Source organism: Sprattus sprattus (assembly GCF_963457725.1).
Source record: "Sprattus sprattus genome assembly, chromosome: 4".
Classification (NCBI taxonomy): domain Eukaryota; kingdom Metazoa; phylum Chordata; class Actinopteri; order Clupeiformes; family Clupeidae; genus Sprattus; species Sprattus sprattus.
In genome coordinates, this window is record NC_137923.1 from 6,134,638 (window position 1) to 6,149,671 (window position 15,034).

Consider the following 15,034-nt stretch of genomic DNA (forward strand, 5'->3'; position numbering starts at 1 on the left):
ACTGGCCAAAACAATCACAGGCTTGTTTGCTTTTATGTTTCATAGACAAAACATGCCTCATTCTCTGATCCAGTAGATATACGCTTTTCCGCCCATTATCAGTGCTTTCGTTTGTGAACAGTAAAGCATGCAAGTTCAATGCACATTATTTACTTAGAGTTTTTTCATTGAAGAAATATGTATATGTATACATCATAGCATCCGAAAGCACAAATGTATGACTGTCCTCTCTCTTACTTTTCTCTTCCAGATGAGAAGATGATTGGTGAGGAATCTCTAAGAACCACAGATCGCTGACACTCATTTGGCCTGGAGCTTTTTGTTTTGAGTATCACTGACTGGCGCTCGTCGTTAAGCATCTGGAGAGTGTCCACACCGGCATAAAGATGGCCTTTGCCCCATGGAGATGCCAACTTGTTCACTGGCTGCTCTTGGCTCTGGCCCTTATTCAAATTTCACAAGGTAAGTCGACATATTATTAGCAAAGCAAGGTATTAATGGCTGAAGTGATGATGAATGTTGCATCATTTGAAGTTCATGCAGGAAAGTCATAATATTATAAATGCATATCTTCATGGTTAGAAAAAAGGGTTGCATTTTTTTTTCCTGATTTAAATTTCTAAAATGGTTCAAAATATGGTTTCTAAATCTGTCAAATTCTGGTGGAGGCAAGATGTGTGCTTTTGCAATGCAGATTGCTCATTTTCCCCACACCTGTACTCTTCAGTTTCTTGAATGTGCCTCTTCTCCGCTCTTTCCTTGCCAGCTTTTATAACATTCCACAAGCAAAACTAAAGCTGTACTGTGTGTGTGTGAGAGAAAGAGAGAGAGAAAGAGAGAGTGTGTGATGTGGTTGCCATTATTGTAGCTGTTTTTGTCCCTTTAAATTTGACTTTTTTCTTTTGATTAACATGTTTGGTTGCAATTACCAGTGTAGTTACAAAATTGTCTCTGTGCTACCCCATCTAAACCACTGATCTGGTTCTGTGCGCATAATGACAATCATTACTACTTCTGCTCTTTCCTCGTTTCTCTTGTCTACAAAGTAGATTTAATCACACACTGGTGTGCCAAACATTGATTACAGCTAAACTGCAGATCATAGTTGAATAAATCTTTCTTCTTTATTATGTGTACATTTCTGTTGCTGGTGTTTTGCAGTCTTGTGGATTTCTCTATTTCGGGTTGATTTTAACGTGATGGAAATGTTTTTGTTAAAAATTGATTGGTTCTTGGCAGTTGGCAGATTTTCAAACTGATATCCGCTCTGCCTGCAGAATTGTAATTTTGGGTGGACTCAAGAACACCCAAGAGTAGAAAAAAATATCTTCTGGAAAGGGGCCACTGCTTTGGGCTTTGAGTGAGTCTGGCCTGAGAATGTTTTTTTTAAGTAGTTCCTTTGGCATGCAGAGAGTCAAGGTTTTTGGTTTCATTTGACGTGAACACACTCAACTCAATGAATGAACATTTTGCCCATCCATCAATGGTGGAATGTGTGTGGGTTTCTCTGAAAACAATGTCTTATCCATCCACAAGTCATTTACCTTCCACCCTAACCCCCTTAAGGACTTGCATTTTTCAAGTACAAACCACATTTCCACTGGTGCCTCGCAAAAGGCCCTTGATAATTGCTTCTTTTTTGCTGTGGTCGATGATATGCCTTTGTGATCAGTTACACAGAAACATTTTGTACACGCGTTGAAACATTTAATGAAATTCCGCTGGGAGAGATTTTTGTTTTCCCCTGGATACGGAGCAATCATTGTATTTTGGTGACAATTTAGGGAACCAGGAAGTATGTAAACAATCCCCCCCACCCCCACCCCCCTGTCCATAGCTAGCCTGTATAAGAATATGCTGAAAGATCTCCAAAGAATGCAGGACAGCTAAATAGTCCCCAAGGCTAAAACTTGTTTAATATTTTCAGTACATCATTTAACGCTACTCAAGTGTAGAATTCCCCAATCACTCAAGAGAGGTTTCCAGTGAACACAACGGGCCTAACAAGGTTTTGTGGTGATTCCTAGAGCCAACTGATCACTTGCTGCTGTTGCTCAGCTGTGTGCGTGTCTTGTCAGACACTGATTAAAAACTACGATTTGCTTAACCCACTTCCACCCCCATGATTTAAGTCTGTAATGAAAGTTGTGGGAACATGAACTTGGAGAACAGATGGGGGTTGGGGAGGTGGTGAGGAATGGAAGGAGGTGGGTGGGCCACCTCTGTAACCCACAGACAGAAAGAGTTAAGTTACAATGGGATTTAGGTCATGCAATCACAAAAAGGTGAGATTCGAATGCAAGCCTCCACCTGCCAAGCCTTGGTAATAGGTGTAATTATCTTCAAAGCCAAGGAGGGGTGGATAAGCATGTGCGGTTTTACTTGTAGACATTTGGATATCTGTTATGTATAAACGCCAGGTATGAGACTACTATCCCATCCAAAGGGTTCTGACATGGGGATACGACGACGACAGAATATGCAGTTAATTGTCTGTGACATCGCAGTGTAGACAAGGGATCAAGAGCAACATAGAGCAACACTGTGTGTGTGTTGTGCTTTAGAGATCCCTGGCTTGTGGGCAGAAAACTAAAAGCGGTGGTTTCTGCATGAGTTGAGTTTGTTTGCCAAGTGCATTCGAGCTCCTGTTGAGGGAGGGAGGTGTAAATGCTCTGTGGAAATGAAAATGCCCCAAGATTTAATCTTGAGCGTCTTTGTGTTGAACAGAACTGCCCCTTGTGAGAAACAGGCATTTCTTGCCATGTGTTTTTGAAGGTAAAATATTTTTAATCAGCACTTTTCAGACACTGAAAATCTCATCAAACAGTGCTATTTAATCTTACAGAGCCATGTCTCAGAGACTAAAACCACAGGGATTGTGGTCAGCAATACCTAACCCTTTATCCTGTTCAGGAACAGATGCCAGTGGGCAAGACTGGCTGAACCTGTTCCTGAATTAAGTTGACAAATAGCCAGTCCCTTTCTCTCTCTCTCTCTCTCTCTCTCACACAAACACACACTGACCAGATTAGTTTATACAAAGGCTGTAAGAGTCATTCCAAGAGAGGTCTGACTGTGTTCCCTTCCAAGTGGAAGGTCTGTAGTGGGCTTGTCTTTCTCTCTGTTTTTGGGAGGGATAGAGGGAGAGAGAGAGAGAGAGAGATCCGATTGCCATTCTGCATGAGCTCTACATTTGTCCTCAGTCATAAATGTCCATTCTGTCATCCACGTTTACGCTCAGTTTCTTTTTGTTTTCTTTATTTTCTTTATTTTCTTTTTTTCGTTCCCGTTGTGCATGTCTGAATCATAGGGGTCCATGACAGGGCTATCGTGAATTATCGCAGCACTGCCACTGGGAGATTCACAGATGACTGATGAAATAGCGCGCCCAGAACAAGCACGCAAAGATATGATTTATCCCTCTCTTGTGCTGTTCTGTCCAAACGGAAATCATCCATGAAACAAGAAAGGCCTTATCGCTTGTTCCGTAATCTGGCCATGACGGACGTGTTGGAAGGAATGTGGTTGCAGGAGACTGACTCCAACCAGGCCAGGCGGGGATTTTAGTTTTGTACTTGTATGTAGATTAAACTGTGTCAGAAGATGTTGCATGTCTGTCCAGGATTGTGTTGGAAACAGCTCAGAGGAAAACATTGAAAATGTGTGTGAGACAATAGAAAAAGGTATAGAAAAGCATGTTGATGCGACCCTGCAGTCGTCTCCATTTAGTCAATGACAAAAATCTGTCAAGTTAACTGGGCATTTTAAGCAAGACTGCTGTTACTTTTGTCATGTGAGCGATGTAAGATCTAGGTCTGAGTCGTGGAACCTACACACACATTTAAGCTGTGGTTGTTCTGATATTGAACCTAAAATGGGGTGATAGTTTTTGAAAATATTAATGTCTGATTGTTTTACTTAAGTTTTTATTTGCAATACCTACCTACCTATTGCATTCATTACTAGATGTCAATGTGTGCTAGGAACATTTAGATTAAATATTGACTTTTTGTGCTCTACCTTAAATGTCTGTGAAAGGTTGTACCTGTAGGAGGAGGGTGTAGTTTTTTAGAGCCTGCTTTATCACTTTTTGAATCTAGTGTTTTTTCTAGCTATAAATACTTCACAATTAAGGGACATCCATGAATTTAGCCTCATATACCCCAGCTGGGTCTTGCACTCAGCTGGAATTAACCCAATGAATATTTGCATCACAGAATATCTGCAACCATGATTCATTTTGTGTGTGTGTTCCCATGAACAACTTGTGCGTGTCTGCTTACTGAAGTATTCATGATAATTCATGAAGTATTCCTTGGAAGCATTGGCAATTCTCTTTTTTGCATCAAGCGCCACCCCCCACCACCCTTTACATGTTAGGGGAGGAAGCGTCTAATCCCTATGTCTACTTGAAGGGAGACATAGCTGCTTTTGGTTGATAATTAATATCCCCGAAGAAGAGAGGAATGTCAAATAAATCAAGGAGGATGAGCAGAGCAGGCCAGGGATCAGTTCTTCATTGTGAGAGAGAGTGAAAGGCAGTGCGACCCCCAGCGGGGTCAGTGCAGATGCGGAGCGGAGCGGCGCATCGCTGGGGTAAACTCCCCTCAGTCGGAGCGTTCCCATGGGCCCTTGAGGATTTACCCCCACCCTGAGTGAGGTATGCCTGTGCATTAGTGCGTATTTACATCTGACTGTAAAACTCCTCGACTTTATGTCCCGGTGATGAACGCACGGCCCACCTAATGGGGTGGGAGCAGCGCCGGCTGACAGTTTGATTTCGGTACGTAAGCTGGACTGTAAATCTAGCCTTCGCTGTCAACGCTGCACGATCCAAATCCATTCTCACCCACCTGAGTGTAAGCAATGGGTGCGAGGATTACAGCGTATGGAATTTTTTCCCCCCATTCATGTCCTCCCTGTACGCCCTCATAGCGTTATGGTGGAGCTCATCCCAACTTTGTTATGGGGAGATCTGCATTGTATCAGTGGAAAAAGTATAGAATGGGAGTGTGGTTATAAATGAACACTTTCCCCTAATGTAAGCTCCTGCAGCCTGTGTATTCCATTTTGTGGTCCACTTGGTTGACAGCTGTTATGACAAAGCAATACATTTAATCTATAAAGGAGGCTTTTAACTTTAATCAAGTTGTCAGGATAGGCTTACTACAATGGGATTTCTCACCAGTTGTAAACCAATATTTATGCAATACGAGACAACCTGAGATGAAGGCGTGCAATAATAAGTGCAGAAAATCCTTCTCTTAGTTTACTCTTATTAAGCACTGCAAATTCAGCCTTCGCACGGACTTGTCTCTAATTCATTCCAACAGTAATGTTGTCTCAAGCGGCAAACCAGCCATTTCTTTTTCATTAATTCTGAAACATGAATGTGTCTTGGGGAGTTTACTTTAGTAAGACGTATTGTTTGTAAAAGAGGATCTCGCTCTCCGAGGGCCTGCTTGGAACATTCATCTTGTTACAATTACGAATGTGCAAGAATATTACAAGCACATGGGCATTGTGTTTAATCCGCTGCCATTTATCTTTCTAAGAGATGCTTATAGATGATGGTGGTTATTATTATTCTTGTTATTATTATTATTATTATTATTATTCACTTGGAGGCAAAGGCAATATAGACATTAGACTTAAAACTAATTAGGTAACAAATGCCAGAACATAATTAAGTAGATGGGTGTCATTAAATGTCTTTCAAAAGGAGGATTTGAGTGTTTGCAGCAGTGCGGGAGTAATCTATTCAAACTGCCATCGAGCATGACCGCACTTTTGTGCTGGGGAATTAAATGTCACGTGAGGCTGGGTCACCTGCAAACAGAGACTCCAGAGGTGATTTGCAGGTATAAACAGAACCAGATAAGGCAAGCAGACTCTGCAGTGCGGGAAATTCAATAAGTGTGCGTAGTGGGGAAAAAATGTCATCTAAATTCAGAACACAAAGAGTGTTTTTGTTTGCTTTGCGCTATCACTATTGACCCTTCCGTGTCGCATATTCCCCTATTGAGTGCACAGGGCACAAAGACTTATCGAGGAGGAGGACAGGAAACCGTCCGTCATCAAGGTCTCCCGATGTGGAGCTTCCTTATCAGTGGCCTTGCTTGTTCCCCCCTATCGACTTCTGGGTGGTGGAGGGGGCGAGTTAGATCTGCTGTGTGCGTGTGTCTCATGTGTGTGTGTGTGTGTGTGTGTGTGTGTGTGTGTGTGTGTGTGTGTGTGTGTGTGTGTGTGTGTGTGTGTGCGCTTGTATGTGTGCTTGTATGTGTGTGTGTGTGTGTGGAGGAGACAGGAACAGGGGGAGCAAGGTCACTGCGCTTAAGTCAATCCAAATGGGCAGCTCAAGGAGATAAAGGTGTCTCTGGCAGCGGAATGCATCTGGACCTTGTCTTCCTCCACTTGCTTGGTGAAATGTTGAGGGACACTTTTAGCACTCTGCTAAATCCTGGACCCTCACCAGTGACATTTAAATCGCTGTGAAGGACTGGTGCATGCCTCAGCTGAAAGGCCTCAGTAGGCTTAAGCTTCTCATTATTTATGTTTGACTGGATACGCTTTTGTGTACCTAGCGGTTGCGCAAAAGGCCCCTGATGATGACATCACTTATCATATCGAACAGTATCAAAAGGTAGTAGTCAGGCTTCTTAATATATTTTCCTCCATACTTCCTCATTCCTGACCGCTATTTCTATTTCTTTCTTTAGTTTTGTGAGCTTTATTGATTACCCACTGAAAAAAAGGAGAACAAAGGAGTTTCAGTGGGAGGTGAAGAAACAGGGTTGTCTGGTCATCAGGAGAGCCATGGGATGTCTTGCCCAGGTAGAGATGAGCTAATTTAGGTCTTCCTTCCAACCCTTCCAGAAACCCATGCTGGTGTCTGTGTGTGCTGTGGAAAATTCAGCACTGAATTTTCAGCAGTTCATAACAGTTGGAGAATATGGTCCAGTGGTCACTGAGGGTGCGGCTGAAGGCTTCTCCTATTCACATTCTCACTCCATTCGGAATGCCAGCTGGCTGTAGTGGGTGTTTGCCTCTCATTTGCTGTTAAATGTCTGTTCCTCTACTGGCCATCAATCATATTTGAACAAATTAGTCATGATGAAAGGGAAATGTGGATTATTTTAGGGAAAAAACAGCATTGAAAAGCCCCAGTAAATTGATTAGGTTAATTGCTAGACTAATAAGAGAGAATTATGACATTACGTTGCTTACGAGTAAATGTCATCCTGCTCAATCTACTCACTGCAAAAAGGCACTACTTGCATATGGTATTTTAAAGGAAAGGCAACTCTGGTATGTTTTGAGAAAATACTAATTGTTTTGAAATGTATTTAAAAAAACGTTACACAAATGAAAGAATTGTGTTGTAGCCAAATAGAATGTAGGTATTATATCTGTAACACTTAACAAGATATTTTATTAAAGTGTTGGTTGTGATAATGTAAGGAAACTGTGTTTGGGTGTTTTTGCCACCCCAATATGGAGTGCTTTTAAGAATTCTTTATGTTGCACATATCAAAGTGGTCTATTCAAAGAATGCTCTGGTTTTGCTGTTCATTTTTAGCAAAGTATTCAAAAGTTCCAAAGAAAATCCAATCAAATGACTGTATTGTGAACTGAAGGTAAAGGTCAGTTCATTGGACATAAATGCAGTCATAAAACCTGCCACCAAGGGAAGGCCATTTTTCTGTCTTTCAATGACAGTGTGCAGCCATGAGTAAAAAAGCCAACATTTTAGGATTTAAGGACAGTCCAATCAGTTGGTTCTTTCACAACAATGAACAAATGGCTGTTTTGACACGCTCCTTGTTTTCTTCTCTCTCTCTCTTTTTTCATTCTCCCTCTATATACCTTTTAACTGAAGCTTTTTCAAACCAGAAGGCTTTTTTTTGCTATTAGCGTTTGGCACATGTTGACATCCAGTTTAGACTCATTTTAAATATGTGTTAATAGGGTGCAAATAACATGTCTGATAATAGACAAGCAATAAGACACAACAATCACTTAAGATAGAAGGACAGAATTGCCGTCGCACCTCTTCTTCAGACAAACGGTATTTTATCCACGGCATCCGATGGGGACCATTTTTTTTATCTATGACTATAGGTGCATTATTAATGAATGTGAATTCTAGAGGGAATTTTGAGGAGTCTTAGTATGGATTACCTTTGCAGTCCTTGGAGGATTATGAGCATATGCCTCATTATGAATCATACCTCCCTCCTTAAAATGGCTTCTGCTGGCAGGGAAGAATAAGGTCAAGGGTCATAGTCTCCATTAATGGAGAATTAAGCGCCAGATTAAACAAGCCAGTCAGATTGCCATAAGGGCGTCTATATTGATTTTCTGAGGCCCATTTGGCATGCTGCTGATTTGATGTAGCTCACGCTCCTCTTAGGAGGAATCAGCTGTTACTGAGCTGCAGCCTTATATGATGCACCTGTGCAGAGATAATGTTTTCAGATGCTTTCAATCCTGTTATACAACTTGCCCTATGGGGACACGTGTATTTCACCATAACCGTCAGCCTGGAATGTGTTGCAGGCAAGAGAGAAAAATATTAAACCACTCCTGTGACTTTTAACATGAGTTAACATGAGTTTCTGTTTGTGTCCAAGAGAGGCGAAAGGCACAAGTTTTGGCAGGTTCAACCACGCCTTCGTATTAGAGTTTGAGAGGGGAGATCAAAGTTGGATTCCAAGTGTCTAGCCATGGCGAGACATCCTTTGGCTTTCACGCAGGAAGGTTTACCTCAGCATTCTTTGAATTTAGTTTTAGTATTGACACCCGCAATTAAGAAGAAAGTTGGAAGCAAACTCAAAAAAGGAATAAAGAAAGAAACAGAATGAATGTAAGACAAAAATAAGGAGAGACAGGGGAAAAAATTGACAAAAGAGAATGAAAGAAAAAAAATCAAGAATCCGCATGCTGTGCATGATTTGCTCCTCTGGCTCTTTCACTCTTGCTGCTATGGAGAAAAAGCATTCCTCAGATGAGCCGTAGAGAACGGGTTTGTCATGAATATAAATCGCACCTCAAGAAGCTAATGCTGAGCTGCTGTATCGCTAAGTGCATCTGAAAGCAGATCGGCCTGGGCAGAATGAGTCCTTGCCACTGATGGACACACACTTGTCCTGTTATTTCAGAATAGACACAGGGGAATCTAGTGTACCCGATAGCACTTGGGAAGGTTTGTTTTTGTGTTTGGATCCAACCATGTCTTGCCTTCCACCTGCACTAGTAGCTATTTACCGGGAGGCGGTGTGGACTGGTATGAATGTTACATGAGACAGTGAGACGTGTCCTTGTATGCTTCACAGAGGCATTCCATGGTTAGGAATTCACAATCTATTAGTTTTTCTCCTGCTGTCATGCGTTGACGACTGGAATAGCACATTGTGTATGTCTTTCACAACGAACGCTAGCTCCAGTGTAAAGAGGAGCAATGCGGCCCAGAATCTATACTTCTACACTGCTGATAGTCAGAAGCAGGAAAGAACTATTGAACATGGCAATAAGTGGTTTTATGAGAGTTACAGCAGTCACTTACAGCAGCATTTGCTCTGCTGTTTTGTTGCACAGCTAATTCGTTCGTGTTGCAGAAAGACTCTGATCTCTGTTTAAGGTGGGATATTTTACATCTATTCTTTATTCTTCTATAAATTGTTTGGCCAGTCAAGAAGAATACACTTCTTTGAGTAAGAGGAGATAAGAAGAAAAGTAAAGACGAGCCCAGATGAAAGAGAGAAAGAAGAAAACCTTATTTTGCTTTGTTCTGGTATGAGAAGTATTCAAATATGCTTTTGATTTCTGCCTATTTTCTAAATCCCCTTGAAAATCTTGACTTCATCTTTTGGAAACTTTCTGTATGCTTTCTCTTTGTCTGTATATTGGATTATGGAGGCATAAGCGCAATGGGGGCAACGCTTGACTTGGAGATTCTTCTTTCTTTCCAAGATGTCGTGGCTAGTAATATCGCAAAAAAAGAGAAGCGCTCTCCAGGAGTCTCCTTCTATGTCCACCATGGTGCCATTCTTCTCTCCCCATGCCCTCACCCCCACCCTTGAGAGAGCGTCCTTGTCAAGCCCAAGCCCAGAACAATAAGGACCAGCCCAGGGGGGACCATGGTGAATTTGCATGCAGCTGTTTGCCGTTTCCACAACCACAAAGGCCAATCAAAGGGCCGTTAATGGAGGGTGACAAGCGTCACCAAATGCCTGTGTTCCCCACCACCACCCCTCCCCCTCCCTTCTGGATTGGCTCTCGTCACTCTGTCTGGCCCGCGAGGGAGACGGAGGTCTAGCCTCTCTCACAGACCCAAAATACTGGTACACGCTGGTACACTCACGCCTGTGAGGGATGTTTGTGGAGGTCACAGGTCGCTGAGGATAAGTCTCTCCTTGGCAGGGCAGCCACCCCCAACCAAAACTTTGGCAGGAGGAGTTTAAAAGAACCTGCACGGGTCATCTTATGAGCTAGTTTGCTATCCAGACGGCCAGAGTGAGATGACATTTTGACCCAGTTTTGTTTTCCCAGTACGCCTCTGATCATGGCAGTGTGCCATTGGAGTGCATCCTTTTCCCCCACTTGTCCCACACCACCAACACCACCACCAATTTTTGTCCAAATGCATTCAGCTGGGGCTTGGTGCCACATCCAATTTCAAGGGTGTTGATAGAAAACAAAATTTGTATTATGGAAGTTCTTCCTACCCGTAAATTATGGCTCACGCACTGAAAGAGAAGGGAGGCTCCCTGAATGCAACGCATTGTGTGTCAGTATTGGCCACTGCCTGCTCACTTGAGTTCAATAGCAGGCTTAGGGAGGTGGTCAGGAGGAGGCATAAGAAAAGCTACTTTTCCCAGTCACTGACCAGAATGCCTGATAAGGCTCCGTGTCAACAAGGCAAGGAGAAGGAGGATCATAGCCAATCTTGGCACTGCTGGACCGGTTGCCATGGTGATCAGATTGAGCATTCCATGTTATATATTATTTACTTCTTAGGACACTCCCTTAACATGATTTAATTTGAAAGAAAAAACAAGATGAAGACAGACAGAGAGGGAGCGAGAAGTTTCAACGGCTGGAGTTGGGCTGGAGCTTTGTTTGTCTTTGCTCTTTGTGTTGAAAGTCATGAGTGCCAGTGACTACTCACTGCATTCTTCAGGCACAACAGAAGTAAAGTGAAGTGTTTGCAATCCTAGCTGAAGGATGTGAATAGAAATTGGATTTTTTTTTGTTCAAACTGAAAATATATAGAAAAAAGTGGGGGAAAAATGTACTGTCTAACTACCTTTTCATACTTGTATTGACCACTGTTTGCCACCTTCTTCGAGTGTTCAGGGCCGCTTTCTTCAAGTGTTTTGGATTAGGTCATTTAAAGTGTTAGAGAGTCATTTACTTTGTTGAATACCACCAGTGACAGAGCAGGCTTTGTGGGTCTTTCCTCAGATACCGATTGCCTGATACTGAATGGCAAAGTAATTTGTTGTTCGCTCCCAGGTCAGTCTAGATACTCCTCTCCCCGTTATTGATTTACTGCCTCGTACTCCCTGAGCCCACAGAGATCCATCCAAGACTTGGGGGGAGGTGGTAGGCAAGCCCCAGGCTTCATCAATCGTAAGGCCTCTCTTGACAGCTGTTGGAGATCAGACCACAGATCTGTGATGTATGTGGATCGGTGGTGAGCTGTTGGCGGCAGGGGTTGCTGTGAGGGGTGGTCGTACACCGAGGCAGTATCTTCGCCCGGTTTGTCTCGCATAGTTTTGAAAACTCTTGAAGCGCGCCCGCTCTCCTTGCACTTTGTTCTTGGTGTGATAAACCTGTCACATCACACTATGAGCAATGGCCGCTGGACCATTCATCAGTCTTTGCGGTGAATCCAGGGAGTGGCCTGTTTTTGCTCCTGCACCATTTCGGCCAGATCTTTATTGAAGTTATGGATGGCTGCAGTCAACACAGGACCAGATTTTTTTTTTAGCCTAGCACCTCAACAGCCAGTATTTTCTGAACTCAAACATTTTCTTGAAATATTGTTAATCGATGTTTTCCATTATTATCATGAAGTTATGTTGCATTGGACTGGGTTAGTGGATTCTGTGCGTCTGTGTTGCTCTGCTGGGCTGCCTCTCCTTCACACCAGTGTGCTCTGAGCTTCACCAGTTTTACAACCGAATGTACAGCCTAATGATATATCTGCCCAGATGTGACTACAGTCTGTCACACACTGGTACTCATTAATTCATGAAACAGAGTACCGAGGAACTTAAAGGAATCTTAACTTATTGAGAGCACTGTTAAGAAATCAGGAAATGTGCCTGAATTTATATCTCAATCCCATTTTTCTCTCTGTAACAGTGATTTATATCTCTAAAAGAGATATTTCTCTCGCCTCTAACTAAACAAATGTAACCAGCGAGGACTAAAGAAAAACATGTTTTTGTATCTTTGGGTGAATGGTGGGAGCTGAGTGCAAGGCTGAGAGGTGGGAGTGAATCTGACACAAGAGAAATGTCGTAGGAAAGAAAGAGAGAAAGGAACAGAAATGCACTCATCTCACACTGGAGACTTCTGGCGGTGGCATAATCCCCCTCCATTCCAACAATGCGCAAAGGAATGGGGCTCCCAGTCGGATCTTAAGGTGCTGGGTAATTAGCGCCAGGGTGCTAAATGAGTTGGTTAATGTCAATGCAAGACAGTGGTCTGGAGTGAATGGTGGGGGGTGGCGGGGGGGCTGTGTTCTTTTTTTCTCCCCAAGGCAACAGGTTGAAAGGGGGCCAATTGGAGAGCACGGAGCAGACAACACAAATGGCAGGTGCCCTCATGGGACGCACTGTTGCTGCTAACAACTGTGGTTATTAGCAGTTCCCTCGCAGCAGATAGACTATGGAGCTCGCATCTTCCAGTCTACTTATAGCATAATTTGTGTTCAGTTCAACCATTCTCTCTTTCTGTCTCCTTTTTCCTCGCATCTTTTTCTTCCCCTTTCCTCTGTTTATCTATCTCTCTACCATCATTATCCACAGCTTGACACAGTGCAGGGGAAAGGAGCAACATTATCAAAGTCATTTATTGAAGGAGAACACAATTGTGTGAAATAGTTAATTGTCCTGTAAACGCTGCTTTTTGGCAGTAAATGAGCCTTTTTTTGACTCATGTCTGTAGAGCATGACATATAGATTGTTCCTTCAGTGTAAACTCCAGACAGACCTCCCTTCGATCGTCAGGACTGTAAAATGGGTTAAATTACATTTCATGCTGCTGAGACAAATGTTTTTTTTTCTGCCTTCCTTTGGTGATACTGGAAGTACTCACAGTAAACCAGAAGCTATGAAGTTTGAATTCACTTTGAGGCTTCAATGACTCCCTGGAAATTCATAAAGTCAGTTGAGATGAATGTGTGTGTTCAATTGTAGCTTCGACATTGAGTAATTTTCAGGAGTCTTGATACACAGCAGTATTTTATGAGCACAAAATGGAGAATTTTTATTTTCCCTACAAACAAACAGCATTTGTGCAGTTTAATGAAGAAACATATCAATTCCAATTTGTATAATGCGTATTTCTGAATGACATGATCTTGGGAGTTACTGAAAGGTTTTTGTGTTATGGTCTAAACAAAAATCAACATTTTGAACGCTTTCCATGTTTAATGCACTTTTCATTCAATCAGTTTAATTAACCATTAATTCTACTCACTCAGTGTGGTTGCGTCTTTATCTAAATCAAAACAGGTGTGCACCTAAATAGATAATTAATGCAGCATGACATGCTGGCATTTGCTTCACTTCATTTTTTGTAAATCTCCTATGTATATTTAAACAGGCCCCAGCCATCATTTACTTATATTCTAAGTCTTCCTGTTTACACTAAAACGGATCACAAGAAGATAGATATTAAACTTCTGCAGAATTTTAAAGGAAGCTAGAGATGAACCTGTGTCCATATGCCATTGCGTTGACTCTACATTTGTGTGTTTCCTTCACAGCATTCAGCCGTGCTGCCTTGCCCTTTGGCCTGGTCAGGCGGGAGCTTTCCTGCGAGGGCTACCCCATCGATCTCCGCTGCCCGGGGAGCGACGTCATCATGATTGAGACGGCAAACTACGGCCGCACCGATGACAAGATCTGTGATGCTGACCCTTTCCAGATGGAAAATGTCAACTGCTACCTCCCCGATGCCTACAAAATCATATCGCAAAGGTAAAGACTCTCTCATGCCCTGCATTGCCAGACCAGAAATGTGGACTTCATTTCCTGCTGAAGAGATGGATCTAGATAAAACATTTTCATCCTGCCTTTATAGTTATGGCTTTGCAGAACACAGAAAGGTAGCCACCAGCCAAAAAGGAAGCCTGATTATCTGCGCGTGATGCAGCAGCCTAACGGCACATTCCAAATTAATTTAGTACAGCTCTCACGGCGACTTTACACGGATGGGATTATCGAAGGTTTGAAATACGAGCTCGGCCAATTAATCCTGCTAATAGGTTATATTCCCCGTCTCTTTGCCACATTTCTGCACTCCTTGACATATATACATGTAATCCGTCATCCTCGCCGTGTCCACACCATTTAACTGGTGGGGGGAGGGTGTGCTGTCTCTATCATACAGCAGCTCCAGCAGCAGCAGCGTGCTCTCAGGGCTCCGGTGCGCCTCACTTAAATTCCCTGTGTGGCGGCGCTATGGCGTGGTCCCCCAGTCTGAGTAATGCTTTGCCCTCGTACCATTTATATTAGTGACACTTCTGCTTGCGCGGCTCTCCCAGGACACCCCTGTGTTGCTACCACACTGTGTTTGCACACGCACGCGCACACACACACAGACACACACACACACACACACACACACACAGACACACACACACACACACACACACACACACACACACACACACTCACACACACACAAAGTGATAGAGATCCACATGCACATGCACAGACACACACACTGCACCGAAGACCTAGCCACCTGGCTAGTGTATATTTAAAGCACTTCAGATTAAAATTGCATAAGGCGC

At 42.9% G+C, this 15,034-nt stretch overlaps 1 protein-coding gene across 1 annotated transcript in view; it reads left to right on the forward strand.

Moving 5' to 3' along the window:
- The first annotated feature begins 338 nt into the window (after nucleotides 1-338).
- adgrl2b.1 (adhesion G protein-coupled receptor L2b, tandem duplicate 1) overlaps nucleotides 339-15,034 on the forward strand; it is a 60,416-nt gene continuing 45,720 nt past the window's right edge. The window contains exons 1-2 of the mRNA XM_080836892.1: nucleotides 339-462; nucleotides 14,003-14,216. Coding sequence (XP_080693018.1) covers nucleotides 387-462; nucleotides 14,003-14,216 — 290 coding nt within the window. The 5' untranslated portion in view covers nucleotides 339-386. The remainder of the gene's footprint in view (nucleotides 463-14,002; nucleotides 14,217-15,034) is intronic.